The sequence below is a fragment of the Quercus lobata genome, chromosome 6 (assembly GCF_001633185.2).
Source record: "Quercus lobata isolate SW786 chromosome 6, ValleyOak3.0 Primary Assembly, whole genome shotgun sequence".
Lineage (NCBI taxonomy): Eukaryota > Viridiplantae > Streptophyta > Magnoliopsida > Fagales > Fagaceae > Quercus > Quercus lobata.
Genome location: NC_044909.1, coordinates 39,085,763 through 39,109,276, shown reverse-complemented (window position 1 = coordinate 39,109,276; position 23,514 = coordinate 39,085,763). Strand labels below are relative to the sequence as shown.

Here is a 23,514-nt window from a genome sequence, read left to right as displayed (position 1 = left end):
AGATCATACCAAAGGAAGAAGAAGATCTTTAGGCTGAAAAACTTCTGGGTTTTAGGTTTAGAGAGAGAGAGAGAGAGAGAGAGATGAGTTTGGGAAGGTGAGGAGACAAGTTCTGTTGAGAGAGATCGAGGAGAAATGAGAGAAATTCGCGTTGACCCTTTATATAGACATCCACGATTCTTGATGGATCTAGATGTGTCGAGAGTTGTCAAGAATTTTATTAAAAAATAAAATAAAATAAAAAAGGCCAGAAGGAGCTATCAAGAGGTGTCCACAGCACAGTGACCTCGATGGATCAAGCAGCTATTCAGAATCTATCGAGCATACAAAAACTTCCTCGATGGATCAAGAAGCTGTCGAGAAGCTATCGAGCCTGATTCTCATAAAACTCGATGGATCAAAATTGTGATAATATCTATCGAGAAAAGAAGCTCAAGAGGCTCGATAGATAGCCTAGTTGTTGAGAGGTATCGAGAAGCTGTCGAGATTACTCAAAAATAGTTTTTCAAAGAAAAGAAAAACACAGACATGAATGCAATCAAACATGCTACTCAACCAAAGATACAAACATCATTTTAAGCTCTTAAAAACATCTTTCATCAAGAAAAATGTCAAGCATTTAAGTCCAAAACGCGCACACACACTAAACAAGCCTAACCAATTTTATATTTCAAAAAAAGTTAAGACAGTTTAGTAAGCATACATTAATACATGCATTCCTTGTGATGGTCAAATCACATTGTATCTGCACATGTATCAAGGGTAGTAACAAATATTGCGTGTTGTGTGTGAAAAATATCGCAAGGTTGCATAAGTGTCTACATGTTATGATGATTTGAGATATGAGAAAAACACTTTAACTCACACACAATCATAACTGTTTAATGGGGACTATCACCTTCGAGATACATCTTATAACTCCCACATCTCTTAGAAGACATGCTTGCAATCATATATAAAGCATTTAGATTCTTTTTGCTTTTATTTTCTTTGCATATTTTTCTTTTAAGCAAATCATTCATATGTATATAAGAGAAAGAAAATAAATACCCAATTATGTTAAGCTTTTGACATTGCACTTTTGCTATGCGAAAGTATACAGATGTCCTTTCATGATTGGCGGACAACAATGGTGAGATGGTTATTTATGCCTTTCTCTTAGGATTTTCTATTACTTCCCATAAAAAAAAGTGATACGAGTGTTAAGTACAAGAAATTACTTAATCTTACTCATCACAAACACGAGCCACAAAGCTCACTTGCTTAGTTGTGCATAGAGATGCTCATCTAAGCTACAAAAGACATAAAGTTTAGAAAATTTTGTTTCAATAACCATCCAAGGTACACAAGTACCAATGTACGTAAAACATACATTATTTTTGTATTTTTCTGATTTTTCAATTTTTTTATTTTTATGAAAAGCAAAATAAAACAAAACTGAAAATAATCAATCAAAAACATGTTAAACAAAGTAAAGTATAAAACTAGACTGACTCAAAAACAAGAAGGCAAAATACACAAGTAATGCATACTCAAAAACAAGAAAGGGGAGAGAGAAAAAAAAATCTAAATCACTTGGAGCCTTTTTTTTTCCACACCTTGGAAGAATCTTTCCGTTTAGCAAACCTTTGATCCAGCAGTGAGGGGAAAGAATTGAAACCGTTCAAGTTCAAAAGGAATATGAGGGCTTTGAGTAGATCTCCAAGAGGAGCAAAAGAGAATTGAAACTGATTCTAGTTTCCCGATGAGATCATACTGTTGTTCTGTTGAGTGGCTAACCACTTATAGCAATTTGGTCAAGTATGTCCAACAACTTCACAGTGATGACAGAGATGTTACTTCTTTTGTTTAGACTTTTGAGTATTGACCTTCTTAGCCCTAGGGTTTTTAATTTCTTTCTTATCAAACTTAGGGGGTGCTCCTAAGATAGATTTACCTTTGTCTATATTCTCACTAGCTAACACAGTTTTGACATTATTTCTATCAAACTCAACATTATTAGTAGGAGAAACAAAAATAGTAGTACTAGTAGTAGCAATACTTGAAGAAGAGTGTGTCTGCTCTGATACCATTTGATAGGCCAAGATGTATTGACCCCTTGTGATGAATTAACCAATTAATTAGCCAAGTTAATTAATTAAATCGATTAACATGCAATACGCGTGGTAGCACAAACAAATCACCAACTAAGTTAGCGAAAAATAAAGTTGACACGGTAATTTGTTTACGAATGGGGAAAACCTCCAAGGAAAAAATCCCACCGGGTGATTTTAAAGTCACCACTCCCGATAATTCACTATTATTACAACAAGCGGTTACAAGTAAAGGAATCTAAGTACCTTATACCAACCTATAGTTAAACCCTTACCCCAATACCCACTTGGACTTGTTCTGTAGTGACAGTCTCTCATTTTCAATGCACGGCTCCCAATACGTAACTAACCAATTGATGCACGAATCCAAGTACATGACTAACCACCAACTTAAGAAGGATGTTGGTTGCAAAGTTCTTTAGTTCATCAACACGATGAAGATTACAAAACTCTTTGGTTACAAAACCCTACGGCGTACAAACGCAACAACTTCTTGAAGAGAAAGATTAACTAAGGCAAATTGTCTCCGGTCAAGTTGCACTCACTTGCATCAGTTGTGACGGCCCTTAAAATAATACACCTATATGTTTAAGGTTATGAGAAAAGAAAGCCCAAACATGTATACACGGATTGGATGAAAATCAAAACTGAAAATCTGATTTTCATAAATCTCAATAGATAGGGTATCTATCGAGCAGTTGTCAAGCATCGGGCAAAAACTACCTTTTAAACCTCCATAGATGCTATCTGTCGAGCTAGCTATCGAGTTTTAAAATCCAGCACTTCTTCACTTGATTCTTGGACAAGTTTGCATGGCTTTAATACTTGGACTTGAAATCTTGTTCCTTGAAGTATTAAACACATCATAGATCTACCCAATTATAAGTAAAGTGTGTTTTGACAAAGGATTAGCCAATTCTATATTAACATATGTTCCTAACATAATTCATATATGTCCTAACATGGCTCCTCTCTTTTACCAAAATTATTGGAGTCTTGTTGGTGGTGATGTAACAAATTCAATTTTGTCTCTCCTTTATTCAGCCACACTACCCGAACCCCTTAACGACACCTTCCTCACTTTAATCCCAAAAATAAAAAACCCAACATCTATGTCGGATTACCGCCTAATAAGTCTTTGCAATGTCCTTTACAAAATTTTTTCGAAGGTCCTAGCGAATAGGCTTAAAAAAATACTCCCATACATCATTATTGAACACCAAAGTGCTTTCACAAAAAATCATCTGATTTCTGATAATATTCTTGTGGCTTTTGAAACTCTTCATAGCGTGAATAATCATAAATCTAGCAAGCATGGCTATATGGCTCTAAACTTGGATATGAGTAAAGCATATGACAGGGTAGAGTGGTCTTTTCTGGAGATGGCTATAAGAAAATTGGGGTTTAATGAAAGATGGATAACCTTTATGATGAATTGTGTCAAAACTGTGTCTTATTCAGTCTTGGTATATGGGGAGCCAAAAGATTTGTTTCGACCCTCAAGGGGAATTCGGTAAGGAGATCCCCTATCCCCCTTTCTCTTTTATTGTGTACGGAAGACCTTCAAAATCTTATTTCAAAGGTGGAAAGTGAGGGTTCTATTCATGGCTTTGCCTTAAATAGGAGAAGCCCAAAACTAACTCATCTGCTTTTTGTGGATGATAGCTTACTTTTTTTGTAGGTCAAACAGGCAGGAATGTCAAAAGGTGTTGGATATTCCAGCTACCTATGAAAGTACGTCAGGCCAACAAATCAATAAAGGGAAAACTTCTCTCTTTTTTAGCAAATCCACCACAGTCCACGGAGGCAATGAGGCAAGAGGTCAAGGATGTCCTAGGAGTAACTGAAATTGTGCACCATGATAAATATTTGGGTCTACCATCACTTATAGGAAGACGCAAAAAAAAGCAAGTTTTGACTACATCAAAGAGAGAATTTGGAGGAAACTACAAAGTTGGGAGGAGAGATTGCTTTCACAAGCAGGTAGGGAGGTTTTGATAAAAGCGGTGGTCCAAGCCATTCCAACTTACACGATGGGTTGTTTCAAGCTTCCACTAGCTCTTTGCCACAAAATTGAGGCTCTCATTAAGAAATTTTGGTGGGGTGAGAGAGGTAATCAAAGGAAAATACATTGGGTTAAATGGGCGGACTTGTGTGAACCAAAATCTGAGGGTCGGATGGGATTTAAGGAGCTACCTTTATTTAATGACACTCTTTTAGCAAAAGAAACTTGGAGACTTTTGCACGATAAAAACTCTTTGTTTTATTGAGTTTTCAAATCAAAATTCTATCCATACTGCTCTATTATTGAAGCTAAGGAGGGGAGGGGTGGATCTTATGCATGGAGGAGCATACTATATGGAAGAGAGGTAATTCAACGAGAAGCCAAGTGGAGGGCAGGAAATGGGGATTCAATAAAGGTTTGGGGATATAATTGGTTGCCTTCTCTAAGCAATCCAAGGATTTATGGCCCTCTGATTACTGATCTGCAAGACGCCACTGTAAGTTCACTCCTTAATCCACTTACTTGCTAATGGAATTCATCACTACTATCCTCTGTTTTCAACCAAGGGGAATGTGAGTTAATCCAACAAATTCAACTCAACAAAAGACCAATGGGGGATGTTCTGTTTTGGCCCTATGTTCAATTCGGTAACTACTCGGCCAAATCAAGTTTTTTTTTTTTTTTTGATGAAACAGGAAAATCATACTTCAGCTATCCCCAGCCAACAACTCGTGGAGCAATCAGCACTAGCGTGGAAAAAGATATGGAAGCTGTCTGTGCCTTGCAAGGTGCAAAACTCTATATGGAGATCCTGCTGATATGCAATTCCCACAAAATCAAACCTGGTCCGTAGATGTGTGGTGGAAGATTCCACGTGTTCCCAATGCCTCAACCAATAGGAAGATGTGCTCCACGCTTTGTGGTCATGTTCGAGTCTTACACAGGTTTGGGATGGTAACCCACAATGGAATTTCAGAGGACAGACAAGTTTCGAAAACTTCCAGCAACTCCTATCTCATGTCTTTGATTCAGAGTGCAATGCTGAACTCTTCGCTATGACGGCATGGACGATTTGGTTCAGACATAATGCAATCCAATCAACACCTCCAAGCTTCCTAGTTGATCAAGTTTAGCAGCGTGCAATTGATTCACTACTGGAATTTCAGGCTGCCCAGCCAAGGAAGCTACCAACTCCACCTTGGCCATTGCCAAAATGGTCTCCACTGGATGAGGATTATTACAAGGTAAATTTCGAAGGCGCAATATTTAAGGAGGAAGATAAAGCAAGTATTGGAGTGATCATTCGCAACTGTCATGGCATGGTTATGGCCTCTTTATCCCAAAATATTCCACTCCCTCAAACTCTGGTGGAACTTGAAACATCGGCAGCAACGAAAGTACTTGAATTCTCCCTTGAGTTAGGCTTTATAAAAGTAATCCTTGAAGGAGATTCGGAGTCAGTGATGAAAGCTCTACAAAATGATTCCCCTTCTCTTGCTTCCTTTGGTCTACTAATCAGAGATGCTCAATCAGCTGCCAATTTATTTACTTGTATCAGATTCTTACATGTTGGTAGAAATGGCAATTCTGGAGCTCATAACCTAGCTAGATATGCACGTCATGTCACTGGTTTTTCTATTTGGATGGAGGATGTTCCATTCCAAACTCTTGCAGTGTATCACGCTGATTTACCTATTCCTTAATAATATTCAAAGTTTTCTTTCTCAAAAAAAAAAAAAGTGTAAAAATTGGAATTTAATTAGAATTTAATTTTATGCCACATGTTTCATCTAATGTAAGTTTTTTTAATTTCTGTGCCAAGTGAGTTTAATTTAATATAGAAAACGATGAGTTCAATATAAATAAACCATAAAAAACCTGATTATATATATATATATATATATAATTAGATTCAAAATTGAATTTTGTTTTTGTTAGCTTTTCATACAAATTAAATTGTTTAGATTTTTGCTATTATTATTTTTTTTTTTTTTGAACTAATGAAAATATTTTTTATACTATTTCTATTCAGATATTTTGTATGCCAGGATCTTGAACATAACAAATTGCAATTGAGTTGAACGATCCCATGCACCTATCCTCATTCAATTTAGGAAATGTTATTGGACCAATTTTTTATTTATATTTTTATTTTGTGTTGTATTTAGTAGAATTTTATGGATAGTGATTATGAATTGATATTGTATATATAATATTCAATAGTGATTTTCAAAATTATATACATAATGGCAGTGTAATGAGAAACTTAAGGTCCGTTTGGATACAGTTGAAAACTGAAAACTGAAAAAAAACCGTAGCAAAATAATTTTTAAATGTGTGAATAGTACCGTGGGACCCATTTTTAATAAAAAGTTGCTGAAAAGTGAGGTTTGTGGGTCCCGTGAACAATGCACGGGATCCACTGATGTGGCTGAAAATTGTTTGACAAGTCAAATATTGCGGCTACTGTTCATGAACAGTAGTCATAACAGTAAAATTTGTCCCTAAAACGCGTGAGAAAAAAAAAAAAAAAAAAAAAAAACGCAGACACAGATGCTTTCAGCCGAATCCAAACGTACACTTAGCATAACTAATATTATGAAAATTGCAAGAAAAAACTATTTTAGTACCTCTAATTAAATTTTAATTGGATTCTCAATTTTGCATCACGTGTACTATATAATTTTTAATTTAGTGCCAAGTGAATTATTAAGTGTAAAAATCGAAGAGTCCAAATTTAATTAGATTCTAAATTGGATTTCAATTGAAGTCCAATTTTTTGCCATGTATCTATCTAAGTTTTTAATTTTTATGGCAAGTGAATTATTAAGTACAAAAATTGAAGAGTCTAAAACCAATTAAATTCCAAATTATATATATAATGAGAAACCATTACATATTTTAGAAATGTATGGTTAAAAAAAAAATGTAAGTTAATATCATGTATAATTTGAACATCTTTTAAAAATTTTTTAATTTAAATCGTATAATTGTAATTTTTTTTTTTAATAATTATACAAATGCATATGCAATAATTATACATATGCGTATGAAAAGAGCTACATATTCTAATAATATTTGAACTGAACTTTCAACTCTTTTTTCAAAAATAAAGTAAAAAAAAAAAAAAAAAATCAAAACCTGAACTTATTAATGTCAGGCTCAGGCCCATCTACATCTCAAGCAAACGTCACTTGCAGCTGGTTGTAGCTGTTCATAACAGCCAAGGCTGCTTTTGTTCAAAGATTAATGTTAGCCCAACAAGTTTTGATAAATTTTGCCCCAATTTGTCCACGTGGCGATCTTTAAGTAATGGAATGAACTTATATTGACCTACCACTTTTACTCAACCACTCATAACTTGACACGGGAAAGTTATGTCAAAATTAAGTTGTGGACCTGTGGTCTTGGCATTTTGCTATCTAGGCATGCTATAAGTTTAAGAGCAAGACTTATGTACAATACTTAGAGGCTGTACCTTAGGTTCTTTTTTTTTTAAATTTTGCTATATAGATTTTTTTCTCATAAGATGGAAGTGTATTTTTTAGTTAAGTGATTATATGACTAAATTTTAAGAGAAAAATTTAAGAAACAACACTTAATATACTGTATCTAAATTTTGTCCTAAGTTTAATGAATGCCTTTCAGTGGCATACTAGATTTTATTACGTGAGGGGAGGTCTTTTATCTCCGGCCTTCTCCGGCCCTCCTCAAACCGCAGTCCAAAAGGGCAAATGTGTCATGGGACTGAAATAGTAACAGATATAAGATATTATTTATCAAATGAGATAGGACATACACATCCAGCTTAAATTTCAGCCTAAACCAATCAGAAGGTTAGGCCCACTAGGCCCGACTTCTTCCATAATTTCTTGATTAAGGCCCAGATTAAGAGTGGTCCAATTGCTCTAAAACACGTCTAGAGTGTTAAAAAAAATCTACAACAATCATGTGGATTTGAGAGTTTTAAGTGTGACACATCAGGCAGGCAAATAATTCGTGGTACAGTATATTGAAATGGACACTGCATGTAACTATCAGTTCTTGGAGTACATGAGTTCCACGAAATATAACAGATGAGAATAAAAATAACATGGATCTCCTTTTGCAACAAACTTAGTTGTAGTCTAAGACTATAACTCTATTTAATATTTTTTAATTAGATGTAAATTTTAACAAATTTATCATTATTTTTTTTCTTATATCATTCATGCTTGCAAAATTTTCAGAATATCAAATATTAATAACTATGTCATTAATCAAATATTTAAATTTCAAGTTTTAGCTATAAAATTATACACACAAAATAAGTTTATAAATCAAATACTAAATAATATTTAATTGACACAGAATTTGACACATGTATTAAAAACATAAAAAACATGCAATCTAATTATTAGATTTTCAAAATATATAATCATGTAAATTTTATTAGTGAGAGTTATAGTATTAAACTACAACTAAATTTGTAACCAAACTTTGTTCAAATAACGTTATCCTTTTAAAAAATGACAAAACTTAGGTGTAGTACCTTATATGTTGTTCTTTAGATTCTCCTTTTAAGATTCAGTTATGTGACTACTTAATTAAAAAATACACTTCTATCTCATGGGAAAAAATTCACATGGCAAAATCTTAAAATGGAATATAAAAAATAGTACTTAAGTATTGTACCTAAGTCTTACTCTTAAAAAAAATCAAGTAATTGGTTCTTTGAGTCGTTGCAAAAGTTAGATACGTTGTTTAATGAGAATTCATCGAGACACGGCTCTTCATCAACTTTCAGGAGTCATTGTGTAATCCCTCTTCTTCCGCCATATACCGCACGGGATTGAAAGCTTAATTTAATTGCAAACAACCATTGTGTTTCTGATTGGGAGACTTGTGGAGCCGAAATGGCCAAGCCCACTAAAAATATAAGTTGGTAGATGGAGTATTATAGTGAAATGATAGTGATAAATAATGCAGGGGTTGATCTTGTTGAAATAATAAAACTCTTTACTTGCATCTTATACCGAATAGTTGGTGTGTTTTAATCTTTATAAAGTCATGATTTCCAGTATCCAAAACATGACTTATAAAATTACGAATCCTTGTAATGCTTATTCATCACAATAACTCCTTTGTTGGGTCATGTGACAGCCTATATATGATAGTATTATTTAGCATATGCTCATGTGATTCCAACCCTAAAACTAGATTTGTATCTTCATAAGCTTGTATACTTTAAGATACAGAACTTCAAATTTTAATTAGACTTCACTTGAGGACCAGCTTTAGATGGGTCAAGTCTTAATTTTAATTTAAAAAAAAAAAGAAAAAGAAAAAAAAAAAAGCATTGCAAGTAAAATAAATGCCCCAAATCCACCCAAAATGAAATGGTATTAAAAGTGATAATAATTCATGTCTCTACCTAGATGGCTTCATACATAGCCCGATTAAAACCAACCATCCTGGCCACCTAACGTTATAAAATAAAAGAAATTTACCCTAGCAACCACAATCAATGATCATAAAAATTACTCCTTAAAAAAAAAATTAAAATATTTGGTCCCAACTCCTAGTCTCCTACTGCCAAATAGCTGCTGGATTAGCTTTATTTTAATTAATACTAGAACCAAAGAATATATTAATGCTAAAAAACGAAGTGAAATCAGAGATGTAGCCTGAGAGACACGTTTTTCAGAGTGACGTGGCAGTGGGTGATTGGCTTGGAGGCAAAACAGAGAAGTGGGCAAGAGCAAGAGCAGAAGAGCAGAGAGTTTCTCTCTCTCTCACAGTCTCGGACTTGGCAATAAGCAAAGCAGTCAAAGCAAAGACCGGATAAGCCAACCGAGGCGTACAGTCAAAGCAAAAAAAAAAACTGTCATGGTCAAACGCTTAGCTGGTTGCTTTTCCTAAAACTAATATAATTAACAAAAATAAAGATCTGGATGGTGGGGGCCCACTTCAGATTTATTATTTCTTTTTTTGAATTTTGGTGCTTTTATTTATTTTTTTGACGTGAGGTTTTTTAGTTTATTTTTAAAAAGGAAGGGGTTTCTGAAATATTCGATTTGCTAAAACGAGATGTGCCTTGGTATATAGTACAGCGGAAGGTCCAGTTTACCCCCCTAAATTATCTAATAGTAGATGGTAACCGGTCTCCTCGTCCCCGTGGGGGCTTTGGCTGGTCTTTACTGCAGCTGGACCACCTTTTTGGCTTCGTGCGGATACGTTCCTTTTTAGTTAAAGACCAGTTTGTCCTTTTCTATTTTACTTACACCGTTATCAACACTTACATAAAATAAATAAAAAATAAAAAAAATCAACACTTCCAAAAAATTTAAAACTTTAATATGTAAGTTGTGAAGAAAAAGATGGTGTATTCATAAGTGTCAATTGTGTTCACTATTTATTATCAATCACTTTAATAATTAAGAAATTTGTTATGAATCAGTTATGGTCGTAGCATTATTTTAAATTTAGTGATAATATATATGTATATCTATTTTTAATTGGAAATGCCATATAAGAATGAGGTTACATCCTTTTCAAAAAAAATGAGGTTACATCATTTATGATTTGACATCTTAACAAATTGTGGAAAAATTTTGTTAACAAAAACTTCGGCATCAAAGTTGAATTAAAATTTGATTACAAAAATATCATAATATTTTATACTCCAATATTAATATTTAAAAGGAAGATATGAAAAATAAAGTTTTGAATCACCAACTACATTAATTTGATGACTTTTTTTTTAGTCAGATATTTGTTGACTTAATGTATACGGCAAAAAGTTTGTTGATTAATTTTGTGATGGAAAGCGAAGAATATGATAGTGGTAGTTTTATTAGTTAGTCATGGGTAAGGAATATACCATTTATTAGATTTTTTTTTTCAACTCATATCATCTTTTTTCATAATTAAATTCAATTGAAAAAACAAGTAAATTCTTATGCAAAAAATATCAAGATACCTTCAATTTTTCATAAAGAAATAATCTTGGATAATATTGGTAGAATGACTTTGGTCTTGACAAGTCATTTTCAGAAGTTTAAAATATAAGTAATGTTATAAATATTATAAATTATAAAATATAGTATTCATTAAGATATTTATTTATTATGGGCCCTGTTAGGTTGTAAATCTTTTAAAATAAATTTTATATTAGATATTATTTTTTTAATTTGATTCAATTAATATGTGTCTTTAAAACATATATTAATAATTCATTTTAAAAATATTTTTATAAGATATTTAAAAAATTATAAAAATATTAGTTACTTTTTCGTTTATTCATAACAAAATTTTTAAAATAATCTATTTACGTAAAACCTTTAAAAACTTTACTCTCTCTTTTTCTTTTTTGGCTTAAAAAAACTTTACTCAATGATGACTTCGGCATAAGCAGGGATGTAAGTGTCATTTGAAGTGTGAGTAACAGAGTAAGTCGATAATAAAGTAAGTACTAATAAACAGAGAAGCGGGAGATTACGGCGACAGATGACATGACTGCACGTGTGGTGCGCGGGTCGAGGGGTCTATTAACCGGCTACAACCCGTTGTTCCCGGTCATCCCCACGTTATTCAAAGTTACTATATATTTTTAACTGTGACTGTAAAAAGATTCCTATCTAGCACACACAATAATAGTAGTAGTAAGTTTCTCAAAAAAATAAATACATAAATAAATAATAGTAGTAGTAATTTTTTTTTTAAAATATAGTAATAATAATATATTTTTTTAGTGAAGGGTTATTGGTTTTTTGAGCAAAACAGGCCAAAAAAGAAGAGCTTGTTGTTGTAGTAGTAGAAGTAGAGAGAGTGAGTAAAGGCTCATCAAAGAGTGAGAGTGTGTAGTGTAGAGGTGGAGCCTTTTTGCCAGGGAATGGCTTTTCTCTCTTCCTTTCTCTATATCTCTCTCTCTCTCTTTCACTTTGGCGGTACGGCCTCTCTCATTTTTCTTCTCAAAGCTCCTCAATTTTCATGTTTCTATGATCTGGGTCTCACTTATTTTTTCCTCTAAATTTCTACACTACTTGTTAGATTTAAATACAGTGGTCTTTTTTGTTTTTGTGTAAGAGTGCACTGTTGTTGGTCTTTGGGGAGTGGTCTAAATTTCTTTTTGTTGGCTTTCGCATCTTTATTCGGTAAAAGGGTTGTTGATTGAACCCTTTTGAAGCTTGAACAAGAAGTGAAAGAAGTTTGATTGTATGTTTATGATGTGTTGTGTGTGTGTGTGAGTGTGTGTTATGATGGTAATGATTCTTTTGACCATAGAAAGAGATCAGATAAGGGAAAGTGAAAAGGAACTGTATATGAGTATGTGTGTACACAATAAAGAGAGTATTGTTGCTTGTGATTGTCAATGAGAGGGAATTTTGAGGGTTATACTCTCTCATTTATTCCCTTTCTTCACATCTCATGTGCAAGCTAGGTGTAATGTGCCTTGAAGAGTGGTCTTGTTAGTTCAGAGATTTTGGGTGGGAGTTTTGTATATTTAGTTTCGTTTTTAATTTTTTTTTCCTGTTTCAAAAGGGGATTCTGAAAATGCCTATGTTTCAGCCCTCTAGGAGGGGTGGGGTTGTTGGGTATGAAGGTGGTGGAGATGGGCATGTTCTAGATCTAGACACTGCTGTCAAAGATGGGGTTTTGGGTGGGGTTGGTGGTGGGGTTGTTGGAGCTGGTGTAGAGAAATTGGATCTGAAGAAGATGATTGAAGAGCTTGACTTATCTGAGGTTCCATCTGTGTTCATTTGCCCAATCTCCCTTGAACCAATGCAAGACCCTGTGACTCTTTGCACGGGCCAAACCTATGAGAGGTCCAACATTCTCAAATGGTTCAGTTTGGGGCACTTCACCTGCCCCACCACAATGCAAGAGCTTTGGGATGAATCCATTACACCCAATAGGACTCTTTACCATCTAATCTACACTTGGTTTTCTCAGAAGTATTTGCTCATGAAGAAGAAATCAGAAGATGTACAGGGACGGGCGTCGGAGCTTCTGGAGACACTAAAGAAGGTGAAGGGTCAAGCAAGAGTTCAAGCCCTCAAGGAACTTCAACGAGTTGTGGCAGCTCATTCCACTGCTAGGAAGACAGTGATTGATGAAGGTGGGGTTGCTGTAATTTCATCATTACTGGGTCCATTTACATCCCATGCTGTTGGTTCAGAAGTCATTGGGATTCTTGTGAATTTGACCCTGGATTCAGAGTCGAAAACGAACTTGATGCAGCCTGCGAAGATTTCGTTAATGGTGGATATTCTGAATGAAGGGTGCATTGAGACGAAAATCAATTGTACCCGATTGATCGAAATGTTAATGGAAGAGAAGGATTTCAGGTCAGAGGTTGTTTCAAGTCATAGCCTCTTGGTTGGTTTGATGAGGCTGGTGAAGGATAAGAGACATTCAAATGGAGTCTTGCCCGGACTTAAGGTCCTCAGGACGATATGCCTCCATAAAGAAGTGAGGGCCTTGATTGTGAGCTTAGGGGCTGTTCCTCAATTGGTTGAATTGTTGCCTGCTTTGGATCCTGATTGCTTGGAATCAGCCCTGTTCATCTTGGATGCATTGTCCACTGTACAGGAGGGAAGATTAGCTTTGAAGGAGTGTTCGAATACCATTCCAAATATGGTGAGGCTATTAATGAGGGTTTCAGAGTGCTGTACCCAATATGCTTTGTCAATCTTGTGGTCTGTATGCAAACTTGCCCCTGAAGAATGTTCCTCAGTTGCTGTTGATGCGGGTCTTGCGGCAAAGCTCCTCCTCGTGATTCAAAGTGGTTGCAATCCTGTCTTGAAGCAGCGGTCTGCAGAGCTTTTGAAGCTGTGCAGTCTAAATTATTCGGATACTATCTTCATCTCCAAGTGCAAGCTTACAAGAACAATCCAATGAGTGGAAAATGTTACTCTGTATCACCCACCACCCTTTGAAGCTTTGGGGCAAGGGAGGTAAAGGTCCTGCCACATCTAAGTCTATGGATCTCCGATGAACCCCAAAAAATGCGGTGGGGTTTTGAGGTACATGTTTGCTCTCCTGTACATATTGAAGTATTTCAATTCCAACAATTGATTCAACATAAATGAAGAAGTATGTAGACAGCAACAACCACTGTACAGGGTTCTCCTTGTAGGCAGTGCTCTCGATGGTTTTCAAATAAACCCCGTCAAGAAAATTATAAAACTATGTAATATCTGTATTGGGGGTACACTATTGTAAGAAAGTAAATGCAGTTGTTGGATAAGACACTTGTTAGGGGAGGAGAAATCGTGGCAAATTTTTGGAGCTTGCAATTGCAATTGTAATTCTTATGTTGTTGCTTTGCTCCATGGCTTCCTTGTATTTCCCTTCAGGGTCTTAGAGACCTCCAATTTTCCTTGCAATTAGTGGGAGTTTTGCTTCTGACCCCGCATGTGTAGAGACTGGAAGTGCCTTTGGCCTTCAAATTTTATTCCATGTACAATGATATCAACCTTTTTATTTCCATTTGGTCTTATTCTGCACTGCTGTGTTTCTGACCTGTGATAGAACAAGTCTTTAATTTCAGCCATTAACTCTTTTTTCTTTAGGTAATTATAGGTTTACATTGTACTGGTAATGTAAGTCTTACATTATAAACTAAACAAATGACTACAATGCGAATCTTACTTTGCAAATACAATATAAACTAAAAATTTTCCTTTTTCTTTTACTTGTAAATGTTGGTCTTGTTAAATTGTTCATCTCTGATTCTCTGGTAAGCAAATCTGCTAAAAGAGAGCGAAAGATGGATGGTATACAGCTCTTGGCAATCACTATGTGTGCTGGAATTTACTATTTTTGTAGATGACTAGACGTCAAGTTGCATGGTGTACTTGCTTTTTATCCTGTTGCGGGAAGGGTTGAGGACAGGTCCCATTGTTACCTCTCGCTCGGTCACTGCTAAATGGAAAAGAAAGAAAAGAAAGCTGAGAGAGCTGCCTTTCACTGAATAGTGTGTTGAACTGGTATAGCATGTGCCTTCATTTTGTGACTCCAAGTTGTGAGGGAAGTCCTCCCAGTCCACCTATATGCTTCTGCAGAAACATGTGAGACATTTTGTCTAGATTTCAAAGGATACACATGAAAATCAATCAATAGGAGCTTTTTTGTAGTTTTCAACAACATGATTTTAGAAGATATTCTTGTGGATATTTTTCAATGAGGTATATATTGCATATATCTCCTGTATTCCAAGGGGGTTTTTCTTGAACCTTGATATGGGTGGGTGGGGGCCTTTGGGCTCTTTAATCTCCCCACAGCAGAGACAAAAACACTAGTTGAAGTTTTGACACTTTTGGCTCATTGTGCTATTCTTTCCTACACCATTTGCTTCTCTAACTTTAATCATACACATTAATTTAATGGGGAAACAGTAAATTAAGTTTTCCCTCAATTGGTTGGAAGTTAGAAGTTAGAACCTTTGCCTTTCTCTCTCACTCCCCACTATCTGAAAAAAGATTTCCCTCTAATTTGTTGCTTGCGTTTGAAAAAGAACTTGACGCAAAGGAATCCTTAACGTTGGAATCTTTGAATGACAGTCCAGGCCCATATCAGTGTAACAGCTCTTTTTCTTATTTTTGAAGCCACACAGACCAGAATATTTTTCTTCTTTTTATATTAATATAGCTCATTCTTCCATTTGAGGTGGCTTAAGGCCAATCTTTGAAGATTTGTTCCGTATAGTTTTTCAAATTAGTTTTTCAATGTACCAATAATACATTTTGTGGAATAGTTTTCCAATCTGGGCTTAGTTTAGTTGAAACTTTCTTTCAAAAAAAAAAAAATCTACTATTCAAGTATGAATGTTTGTGAGGTGTGAAAAAAATAGTCATAATTCAAGTCTCTAAAAATGAGATTCATACCCATATATATATTTAAATTAGATTATAGTAAAAATTATATCATGTAAAATTAAAAAAAAAAAAAAAAATCTACCACTCAAAATTTGAAAAAAAATTAATAAAGAGACAAAAAAACCGTCAAATCAGTGGACCCAGGTTGCGTTATGATTTGATGATTGATCATTCGACAACCATGTGATTAGTATGTGGGAATCAGGGATATTCAAACCATTTGCTATTATTTATTGCTTATTAGGATGTTGATAACTTGATATGATCCCTTTATTCGATTTGGGGAATCTTTGATGGCGTAAATTTATGCCTTTGCATGACAATTGAATGAGACATTGTAGGTAAAAAGTGCTCCTATATTTTTCTTTCTTCGATTCTGTCACAGTACTTGTAATGCTGTCACCCTCCAAATAGACACGGGCCCAATCCCCAGGAACCTATTCTTTCAGCAAATTCCTAATCCCATCTCTGACTGGGTTTAAGTTTAAACAATTTTGGTTCATAATTGAACTTGGCCACTACAGCTTGAGCTTACGTGCTGCCAACTCATTCATTGTTGATGCTTTTCTGAAAGAATGTTCTAAATTTTGTGCTGCTACACGTCAAGATGAGGTTTGAAACTCTTGTGCTGAGTTTTCTTTTGACTGTTATTGAGGCGTTCCCATGCATAGAGAAACAAATAGACAGATCCAGTTATTGCAAGATTCAGATAAACGCATTCAGCAAGTTTGAGCAAGTGATTCTAGCAAGGTTAATAACAACATACCAGAATCAGGAACATCATACGCCTTGTGAATAGTCACGATAACAATTAACAACATTCATATATTTTTCGATTCTTTGAATCAATCCAGCTTCCACAAACACTAACTATGCAATGACAAGACTAACATGTTCAATAAAACTATAAGAACTTTGCGAACTTAATTTATTTGTCTGGCAAAGCAAGATAATTTAACACTGACATAAACCAAGACTAAACAATGAAGTGAGGAAGCAAACAAGTCGAAAAGGGAGAGGAGATAACTTTGGGTGATGGGTGATTCATGCTCAAAGAGCTGGTTCGTTCCCTGGCCACCATGTTGGAAGTGAAACTTTTTCGAAGCCGGTGACCTATGAGATCCTAGCATTGGGGTCATCACTTAATTTAATTATAGAAAAAATTAGGAAAAATTCCAAATAAATTTCATAATTAAGCATTTGAAAATTATATTTGTTTCTGGATACACTCTAATAAAAGAAAATGCACGACTTTATTTCCTAATTAAAATTTAGAAAAATAAAGAAAAAAAATTATAAGTATAAGTCTAATATATATCTCTTATTCTAAATATTTAGAGGCTACATTACAAAATAGAAATGTGTTATACTACCACTTCGCCCAATCTAAAACTGGATATTAGACAAATAATTAATTCGAAGCAATGAAGAAAAAAATTGAAAAATAAAAGCCCACATGCATTCATTACTTGCATAATGAAAAACTAAAACTATCAAAGGAAAGGGAGCAAAATGTTAGTCATAACAGCACATTAAAAGATTATAAAAAATAAAATTTAAAAAATTTAAAAAAAAAAAAAAGAAAGAAGAAGAAAAAAAAAAGCATATTAAAAGCAAATATATAAAAGAAAAATGAGTTTACAATATGAACTATACAATGTGTAAGGACTCAATTTGTAACGACCTCAAAATGATGTTGAGTTCGCACGTTGAAGGCCCAGACAATATAATTTGTAGAGCGTGGGCTTGAAAGACTAGGCCTTGATCACTGGACAGTAGTTAATCATGGAACTCATGGTGGACGCACAGAGACGAGCTAAGGTTCTCCGTGGATCTTGTCCATGAAGTTTTATCTTCTTATTCTTCGTCTCCCTTTTTTGGGTACCCTGGTTTTCGGCCCCCTTTTTGGCGCATAAGCCTTTACATTATATAACCCTTTTCGATTGATCCTGACCCTCCATCTGTTGATCAGGCAGATACCTATTCGAGTACCTATCCCATCAGCCGCCTCCTCCTACTTTCTATTAGTTGCAATAACCGAAGTCACACTGTTTAGGAGTCTTTTCTCATCAATATGGCTAGGACGTTTGTGGGCGCATTCAATGCAGATGTGACGTCTTTTCCTTGGACCACTCCCACTTCGTACCCCCATATGAGTCCCATTCTACTCGCCTTTTCTTCTGAGGGCGCTTTGGAGGCTGCCTTTATCGACATGTCGCTCTTCCTTTTGAAGTCTTGGGATGCCGAGAACAGGGTAATCCTCGACTGCATCTCTAGACTATTTGGTCTTTTACTACTTGTCCTTGACAACTATTATCCTCGACACGGGTCCTGGGTCTTAATGGAAAGTGGGCCGGGTCATAAGTTCTCCGACCCCATACAATGGCATATAGAAAATTGTTAAGGTGCATGAACATATGAAAAGATTAAAAAACACATCCTAAACGAAATTCATACATGATATATCTAGATGTTATATCTCTAAAAGACATATTATTATCTTTCTAAATTTTAATAAGTATATTAAAATGGTCTAGGTTACTCTTCATATGGGCAAAGAATAAAAAATAAAAAGTAAATAATTAACAATTATTTTATCAAAATATAATGAATGATTTTTGTTCACATAAAGAAAACAAAAAAACTATGTAGAAAGGGACAATTAATAAAAATGAAAACTTCTATAAAAAAAATTAAAAATAACAATTTTTTTAAGGACTACGTAAGCTAATTGTTTTTTAAGAGCAACTACATCAGTGTAAAATTATGCAAAATACAAAAAATGGCTAATTTTGCACATTTTAACCAAAAAAACACTTACATCAGTACTTGTAAAATTATGCATATATATAACAATACTACAATAACCGTGCATATATGCACGGTTATTGTAGCTTTGCATACTAATATTTTATTAATTTCATATCTCTCTCTCTCTCTCTCTCTCTCTGCAAAAACAACGCATCTTCTCTCCCTCATCATCTTCTTCTTACTCTAATACAGACATTCCCACAGACACAAAATCAAAAATCAACCACAAAAATAAAAAATCAACCACACCCACACACAGACACGCCAACAAAGACAGAAAGAGTGGATTGGCGATTGTAAATCGGCGCTTGTGGATCGATGAGTATTGGTGCTTGAATTGGTGAGAGACCGTGAATGGAGAGAAGAGTTTCAGATAAGCGTGAGTGGAGAGAGAGAGTTTGAGATAAATAATTAAAAAAATGAGGAAAATGATTATTTAAATAAAATAGAAAAAGGAAGGGTATGTTTGGTAATTATTTTTTCTCCTTATTTTCTGTTTCCAAAAACAATTTTCTATTTTTGAAACTAAAAAACTTGTTTGGCAACTCAAAATGGACAGAAAACAAAAACTGTTCTTGAAACTCAATTTGTGAAGAAAATTGAAAACATGCAAAATATTGTTTTCAGTTTCTAATTTTCAAAAATCAATGAAAACACGCATTTAATTTAATAAATCTATCTCATTTAATGAGTTAGTATTAGAGTTCAAATCTTAGTAATAACATATTTTAGTATTTTCTATTTTTCTTTAAAAAAACTATCTTTTTAATTTCAACTAACCAAACATGTTTTTGATTTAAAAAATGTAAGAATTTTTTTTTCTTTATATTTCCAAAAACAAGTTTTTAAAAATAGATAACAAAAACTGTTACCAAACATAACCTAAGTTTTTTTTTGCAAGATAGATAGGAATTTTGCACTAGCTAATGCGGTTGCTCTAAGAGCTTTTGATTCAGTTGGCATATGTATAAATTCATTGCATTAATTCAATATTTTTTGGGGAAACCAACTCAAATTTTTGAATGAAAAATTTAAAATTCAAATACTATAAAAAAAAAAATTAAATTTTAAATTCAAAATGTGGCTCTGCGACTCTGCCATTAATTAGGGGAATTCTCCACGGGCTAAAAATATAGGGTCGAGTTAGTAGCAGTCTAAAGCCCAACCCATAAAGTCCAACTTAAACCCTATAAACCCAGGATTGCCCATCCAGGCCTCCATAGCCCATAAAATCTCTGTTATGACTAATGAATGATGAACTCTATGAAATTTTTTTTTTCTGGGTTAAAAAAAATTAATTAATTAATTAATTAAATTCCCCACATAAAAGGCAAAGTCTATAGGGCACGTGACCGTGATTCGTGATTCGTTCACGGGAGGTAGAAGCCAGGCACTGTAAATCACGCGCTTCCTTGATTAGCTCGTGGGAGACATGCAACTTGCACAATATTAGCACGTTAAACATAAACAGTACCTTAAAAAAATCAAAAAATATCAAGTTGCAAATTTTTGACCAGTATGGCGGAAAAGAAAACACAAACCTTAAAAAAACAAAATGAAGAAAAAAAGAACTCTAAGAAAAAATGCATACGAAAAAGGGTGCAAAATTTTGACCGATAGTTCTTAGTTTCCTATTTCGGAAAAAATCTAAGTCTGTCCTCACCAAAAGAAAAGAAAAGAAAAGAAGATAGCTCTATATTGAGAGTACAATAATAATGCTTATAATTGCTTTGACGCCAGAGCTTTTACTAAGAAATAATTGCACTTTACAAGATCCTATACAATTGCGTATAAGTGATAGTTTGGTATTTTCGAAATATGGAGAATAGTGTTTATTTTTCTTACATTCATAGTAGAGTTTACTCATTAAATTCATGATGAGATCCATTATGAATGTGAGAAAAGTAAACACAATTTATCCATAGAGGACCTAAGAATTTTTCCAATTGGGTAGTTGATGTATAAGTCTAAACTATGGTAACACTTATAAGTTCATTTCTTTAGCTTTCATTTTTCACAACATGATTTTGCTGCTATAAGTTGGCTTTTTATTTTTTGCCAAATATTTTGTTTTTGCAAAAAATTTTATTCAAAAAAATTTGTTTAAACTTATTTAGTTATGTAGCACCTTTTTAAAATTCAAGTTTACTAAACTCGAATTTTTTTAAGTGAAACTCAAGTTTGCCAAACTCAAATTTGACTTATCTTGATTTTTTTTTTAGTTATATAGCATTTTTTGTCATAATGTTTGGGACTCAAGTTTCACTTGAAATTGAGTTTGCTAAATTTGAATTCCAAAAATGTGTTATATAACTAAATAAGTTAGGAGGGTTTCACAATAAATTTTTTTTAACAAAAACAGAATAGTTGGCACACAAAAAAAGCCGCCATATGTTTCTCAGGAAATCATGAGCGCATTCAGCTGCACTTTGTTGACTCAAAACCTGTCTCTAAGTTTCCTTCAAATACCATTTATAAGCTTAAAACTCCTAAGTAAAAATTCTCCTAGTTAATTCCCACTTTTTCTTGATCCCCGATCGCAATAGATTGCGTGTGCAGGCCTCATAAGTCATGAGGATTGGTTTATCCTTAGGTTGAGCAACAACAACTACTCTCGCATTAACTCTCTTTTTCATTTTTTTCAAATTGCTCTGCCATAAGTATTTGACAATATTGTTTCTCAAAAAACAAAAAAAGTATTATGACAATATTCTTCCATAAATGCTCACACGAACTGTTACATCAACCATTAAGACTTAAGAGGATGCAAAGGGCAAGTTGTAAAAGTCTTGGTTGAGTTCAGACTTCAGATGGAGTTTGAAACCAAAAACTCATCTATAGATTCAATACCATACACTTCATTGACAATTTAGTAGAAAATTTGGAACACAGTACTGATGCCTGTGTTATTAGGTATACCGTATACGAGAAAGAGACAATAATGCATCCAGTCTTAAATAACTATTTATGTTCATACAAAGAAAAGCTAATCCAAATGGTATCTTCAACCATCAAAATCATTAAGATCTTGCAGTAAATTAAAAGGGAAGCTAATCCAATTGGTCAAAGATAAAAACAGCAATTTAGAAGGGCGCGTGTGGCATTTCTAGGAGTTCTAAGTAGGGCCACATAAAAGCAGGACGACTAAGTTGCTCACAAATAATTATATATGAGGCGGCTAGTTGTGACCCCCACCAGATACCACCTTCTCCAATTACCATTAAATATATTAACAATGCTGAATACCCCTCTCTTAATCCCAAAGAACACTAATTTAATCAAACAATGAATTTATTTATGCCTAGTTGGCTAGTTGCTATGTGCTAGCTGACTAATTAAGCTTCTCTAATTAAAAAACACTAATTAATCCTCTCAATAATGAGCACATATGACTGAACATAAAAGATCAGAAAAAGAAAGAAAGGAAATTATGAAAGGTCATATATGTATATGTATTAAAAAAACGAGGGTCAAACCCCATGCGTTCGACCACATTGCATGTATGTGTGTCATCGCAGATTCCGCCGACGGCTGAAGACAAAACAAAGTTTGAATTTTTCACAAAGGGCTTCACAAAAGTCGTAATCTTTTCATTTATCTCATGCTCACTTGCCTTGAATCTTTCCTCAAACCATCTATATATAGAAGGTAGAACTTTCATTCATTTTCATTTCTCTTTCTCACAAACCAAATATGGAAGCCTATTCTTCTTCTTCGTCCTCATCCACTTATCTGTCACAAAAATTTCAAGAAACAAAGAGTGCAAAACTCCCACACCCCTTTAATTCTTCACTCCATACGGTTAAAAAGACACCCACAAAGCCATGGAAGAAGCCTGTGGCTCCACTTCCACCAACACCACCTAGAATATACAAGGTAGACCCTATCAACTTCAGGGACCTTGTTCAAAAGCTCACTGGTGCAACCGAGTTTCAGTCTAAGCAGCGTCTTCAAAGCGTTGCGCCTCCACCACTCAACGTCGCCAATTCCACTCAACCATTAATGTGTAACAGAAACATTTCTGTGCCTCCACAACTCCACCATTCCACATCGAAACCACCATTGTCTGCAGTAGTGTACCAGGACTTAACATCTCGGGAAATGAAACCCCAGAAAATATCTGATAGTGAAGAGGCTGCGTTTTCGCTTGGGATGAGTCTGTCGCCTTCTTCCCTTAATTGGTGTTCTTACCCTCTTATGAGTCCAGGAACTCTTTCCAGTTTGGAACAAAGCACGGTTCTTTAGTACTTTTTTCACTTAGACTCTGTGTGTATATATATATTATATTTTATATATATATATACCAGTGTCACTCCACTGCTTTAATATACAAAGCAATCTGGTTTTACGTCCCTTTGTTCTTGCTGCAATGCATAAATTACAATTTCGATCACAACCTCTTTCTTTTATCATGTATATGGTTGAACTCGTTATCGTTCACCTTCTCTTTGCCAGCAATAATATAAATATTGTTCAGCCAAGACAAAGATAATCTAGAGTTACATTTTTTATTTACTAGTACTACATTTTTGTTTATATTAAAATTCATTGGAAGCAATATAATATTCATGAATGTAGGTGAAATTCATTGGCGTGTGAGAACTTTCATATAGTTTCTTGCATCATTATTAGCTGATTAGAGAGTAAGCACATGACGGTGAAATTCATTGGCTTATGAGAACTTTCATCCTTCTTTGACCATAGCACACTATAATCTAAAACAGAAAACTGGACTTTCAATGCC

At 34.3% G+C, this 23,514-nt stretch overlaps 2 protein-coding genes across 2 annotated transcripts; both read left to right on the top strand.

Annotated features, from left to right (window-relative positions):
* The first annotated feature begins 11,888 nt into the window (after window positions 1-11,888).
* On the top strand, window positions 11,889-14,574 carry LOC115994978 (U-box domain-containing protein 30-like). Its single transcript, XM_031119354.1, has one exon. It carries the CDS (start codon window positions 12,634-12,636, stop codon window positions 13,978-13,980), a length of 1,347 nt encoding a protein of 448 aa, XP_030975214.1. The 5' UTR covers window positions 11,889-12,633; the 3' UTR covers window positions 13,981-14,574.
* Window positions 14,575-22,462: 7,888 nt separating this feature from the next.
* Window positions 22,463-23,260, top strand: LOC115993677. Its single transcript, XM_031117623.1, has one exon. The coding sequence runs from the start codon at window positions 22,464-22,466 to the stop codon at window positions 23,013-23,015; it is 552 nt and encodes a 183-aa protein (XP_030973483.1). The 5' UTR covers window position 22,463; the 3' UTR covers window positions 23,016-23,260.
* The last annotated feature ends 254 nt before the right edge of the window (window positions 23,261-23,514 follow it).